The sequence below is a fragment of the Penaeus vannamei genome, chromosome 42 (genome assembly GCF_042767895.1).
Source record: "Penaeus vannamei isolate JL-2024 chromosome 42, ASM4276789v1, whole genome shotgun sequence".
NCBI lineage: Eukaryota > Metazoa > Arthropoda > Malacostraca > Decapoda > Penaeidae > Penaeus > Penaeus vannamei.
In genome coordinates, this window is record NC_091590.1 from 16,638,601 (window position 1) to 16,643,406 (window position 4,806).

The 4,806-nt window shown below is 31.4% G+C and overlaps 1 protein-coding gene across 1 annotated transcript in view; it reads left to right on the plus strand.

The window, feature by feature from the left end:
• Positions 1 to 1,518, plus strand: part of LOC113827700 (endocuticle structural glycoprotein SgAbd-8) — a 1,717-nt gene extending 199 nt beyond the window's left edge. The window contains exons 2-3 of the mRNA XM_070118546.1: positions 474 to 670; positions 869 to 1,518. Coding sequence (XP_069974647.1) covers positions 474 to 670; positions 869 to 992 — 321 coding nt within the window. The 3' untranslated portion in view covers positions 993 to 1,518. The remainder of the gene's footprint in view (positions 1 to 473; positions 671 to 868) is intronic.
• The last annotated feature ends 3,288 nt before the right edge of the window (positions 1,519 to 4,806 follow it).

A 4,806-nucleotide genomic window follows, 5' to 3' on the forward strand; every position in this document is an offset into this window, starting at 1 on the left:
CGAGACAAGACAGTATGTGGCCTTTGAAATATAATGTGTTTATGAACGTGTGTGTGTGTGCTGTACAGAAAAAAAAACATACATTCAAGTGCTTTCCTTTATTAGCAGCGTTTGCTTCATGTTGTATTGTTTTCGGCTTTATATGTAAAGGATTATATAGTTTCCGTATTTCAACACAATAACCATTTTCATTGTCATTACCTTTTCTATTATTTTTTTTTCTGTGGCCTACAATTTTGGAAAATTATAGACATTTTTTTTTTATTTTTTTTTTTGCGTTTTCTCTCTTACTAATATTTTGATATAAATAGTATTTCAATTACCATTATTGTTTTGATATCATTAGCATTTTGTATTTCTCGCCCTTGCGCCTTTCTGTTACTGTGTTTAATACCTATTTCCTTGATTCCTTTACTCAGTCTTTGTAATATGAAATCCCAGACTAACCAAGTACCATGTCCCATCCCGCACAGGCCGGCCTTCTGCTGCTGTCCGTCCTCGTCTCGGAGGCGGCCGAGAGTCCTTACTCCGCGCCCATCCCTATCCTGAAGGACGACCGAACGCAGGACGCCTACGGTGGCTACTCCTTCGACTTCGAGTCCGGCAACGGCATCGTCCGGCAGGAGTCCGGGAAGGAGAGCGGCGGACAGGCGAAGCAGGGAGGCTGGAGGTGAGCATCGGGCCTCGACTCTCTGTATATGGATATAATTGTCTATTCATCTCTCTATTATCTTTCTATCTTTGTGTCTATCTACGTTTCTCGTAAGTACACCAGCAATTTACCACAAAACTCTGCGAAAGCAAACAGTTGACGAAATCAGCAGGTTACGAAGGATTCAGCATCCTCAACGAAACCCCTTCCCCGCAGATACGAATCCCCCGAGGGCGTCCCAGTCGAGATCTCCTTTGTGGCCGACCAGGGGGGGTACCAACCCCAGGGGGCGATCATTCCCGTGGCTCCACCCCTTCCCTACCAGAGATCCGGGAACTAAGATCATTTTCTTTAAGTGAAAGTGAAGAAACTTTATCCGGAAATTGAGACTTTTCTTTTAAAGCGAAAGTGAGAAAAGAAATTCTTATTTTGATTTTTCTATCACTGCTTCTTTTGTTTTTGTTCTTGCTTTTCTCCTCATCAATGTTTTTTCTTCATTCTTTCTCCTTCATCTTCTTCATCTCTTCCATCTCCTGGCCCCAAAATATCTAGCCAAAGAAATTATTTATTTTTTCTTTTTGTGAAAGTGAAGGGTCATTTTTAATAATCTTGCTTCACAGCAATACAAAATAAGCCTACTCTCTTTCTTTTTCTATAAATCTATCTATCTCACTCATTCTCTCTCTCTTTCTCCCGCTCTCTCTCTCTCTTTCTTTCTCTCTCTCTCTCTCTCTTTCTCTCTCTCTCTCTCTCTTTCTTTCTCAATCTCACTCCGATTCTCTCTCTCTGTCTATCTATCTATTCATCTATCCATCTCTCCCTCTCTCTCCCTCCCTCCCTCTCTCTCTCTCTCTCTCTCTCTCTCTCTCTCTCTCTCTCTCTCTCTCTCTCTCTCTCTCTCTCTCTCTCTCTCTCTCTCTCTCTCTTTCTCTCTCTCTCTCCCTTTCACTCCCCCCCCCCCCTCTCTCTCTTTCTCTCTCTCTGTCTATCATTCATCTATCCGTCTCTCTCTCTCTCTCTCTCTCTGTGTGTCTGTCTGTCTGTCTGTCTGTCTCTCTCTCTCTCTCTCTCTCTCTCTCTCTCTCTCTCTCTCTCTCTCTCTCTCTCTCTCTCTCTCTCTCTCCGTTTCTTTCTCTGTCTGTCTATTCATCTATCCATCTCTTTCTCTATCTCTATCTCTATCTCTATCTCTATCTCTATCTCTATCTCTGTCTCTATCTCTATCTCTATCTCTATCTCTATCTCTATCTCTATCTCTATCTCTCTCTCTCTCTCTCTCTCTCTCTCTCTCTCTCTCTCTCTCTCTCTCTCTCCCTCCCTCTCTCTTTCTTTCTCTTTTCTCTTTACGATTAGGTTATTTTAATTTGGTTATCCGCGTTGTTAATCTATATTTGTCAAAATTAGCATTGATTTCCAGTTGGCTGATTGCACAATTTTGACCGGGTTGTTATATGAAAGTGAATTATAAACTAAAAAAGATATCGTAAAAAAGATACTCTTTTATTGATATTATGGATTTTCCTCTTTCGTAAAAACTAATTTCAAAATACTTCTACTTTCTTAACTGTTTAACCATCCAATCATCTATCTATCTATTTCTATCCTTTTCAATCCCGCATCTATCTATTGGGATATAGGTAAATGTCATTCTACCCTTGATATCATTATTTGTTGTATGTTTATTAATGTCCGTTTGTGCTGTGAAAATGAACGGGCTAGCGTGTCTCTCCACAGAAAACGGTTTGCGTGAATGAAGGGGGAGCTCCCTAAATTTTGATGTGAATAAATATTATTGCAAAATATAAGATTCGGACTTTTATTCAGAGCAACTCAGACTAAGATACATATACATACATTTTCATGATTATTATCATTATCATTATTATCATTATTGTTATCTATTACCATTATTATTGTTACTTTTAGTATCGTCATCATCATCTTTGTTGATATTATTATCATTATTTATCCTCATCGTTGCTCTCACTTTCACCATTTTTATTACTATTATCATTATTGTTATTATTGTTGTTGTTGCTGTTAGCATTATCATTATAATGTTATTGTTGTTTTTATTGTTTATTATTTTTTCATCTTTATCATCATTATCATCTACGTTGTTATCATTATATCTAATATTATCTTTAGTATCAATGCCATTATATCTATTATCATCATCCTTATTCATATAATCATTACTATTATTATTATCATTATTATTATTGTTATTGTTGTTATTATTATCATTATTATTTTATTATCATTATTATTATTATTATTATTATTATTATTATCATTATTATCATTATTATTATTGTTGTTGTTGTTGTTATTGTTGCTGCTGTTATTATTTTTGTTATTATCGTTGTTATCATCATTATCCTTATCATTATTATTATCATCATTATTATTTCTATTAGTAGTAGCATTTCAATTATCACCATTATCATCATAATTTTTATGATCATCATTACCATGATCCTCATTACTATTCCCATGGCCATTATATCATAATTCATTACTGATATCATTATCAATATTATTAGAAGTAGGTAGACACACGGTTGTTGTTATATTCCATGTCTTAAGAACACAATAAGAATCACACTGAAAACAGGATGTTTCTGGCCAGATGCATGAACTGGCAAAGCGATAAGCGAGTACGTTATAAGAGAGATAAGAGAGTGATAATATTATAGGCATAGTGATGATAAGGTGTGCTAGGAACCTGTACCTTGGCAATGACAACTATGCTATTCGTTTCCCTTTACTAATATTAACAATGATGGTGTTGAGGATGACGGCACTGCAGTACTGGACAAGATAAAAAAAAAAAAAAATATATATATATATATATATATATATATATATATATATATATATATATATATATATATATATATATATATATATATATATATATATATATATATATATATGTATGTATGTATACGCATATATGTTTGAAATGAGATAACAACAGCAATGATGATAATAATGGTAAGGGATACTATGATGATGATAAAGAAAATAATGATAAGGGATATAATGGTGACGATAAAGAAAATAATAAAGATACTGCTGGTCATGAAAAAAAGAAAAATGATAATGATGTTATAAGCAACAGTTATGAAAACTATGATAATGATAAAGACAGTGACAGTTATTATGATAATAATCATGATAAGAATGTTGATCATATTCACAAAAATAAAAATATTGCAAAGATAATGATGACAGTGATATTGATAAGAATAACAACAATAATAATCATGATGGGAATACTAATAAAAGCAATGATAATGATAATTGAAATAGTAACAACACTAATAATCATAGTCATGATAGTGATAGTAATCAGAAAAATACAATCAAATACAATAATATATAATGCAGTCCTGATATTGTTAATAATAATAATGATAACAGTTATCATTATTTCTGTTATTATTATTATTATTATTATTATCATTATTATTATTATTATTATTATTATTATAGAAATAATAATGATGATGATAATAATAACAATAAACGTGATAACAATAACAGTAATAATGATAACGATAATAACGATGATGGTAATGAGGATGATCATAATAACAATAATGATAACAATATTATTGATTATCATAACAATGATACTATTGCTATTATCAATAACATTAATAATGATGAGAATAGTAATAGCAATAGTAATAATAACAACAACAACATCAATGATAATGATAATAATCATATTAACAATTACAGTAATAACAATAATAATGGGAATACAAACAATAAAAGTTATAATGATGATGAAAAAGATTACAATGAAAATAATAGTGATAAAATTAATAATAATAGTAATGCTGCTGCTCCTGATGACGATGATAAAAGTGATAATAATGATGATGATAATGATAACAATCGTTATAACAATAGTAATAGCAATAGTAGTAGTAGTAATAGAAGTAGTAGTTGTAATGATAATAATGGTAATATTGATATACATAAAAAATATGAGATGTTTTTAAAAATAATATCTTGATTTTGATAATGATATGGATTATGATTGTAATAACAATAATGATAAAAATAAAATTTAAAGATAAAATTTAAAAATAAAATTTAAAAATAATAATAATAATAATAATAATAATAAAATAAAA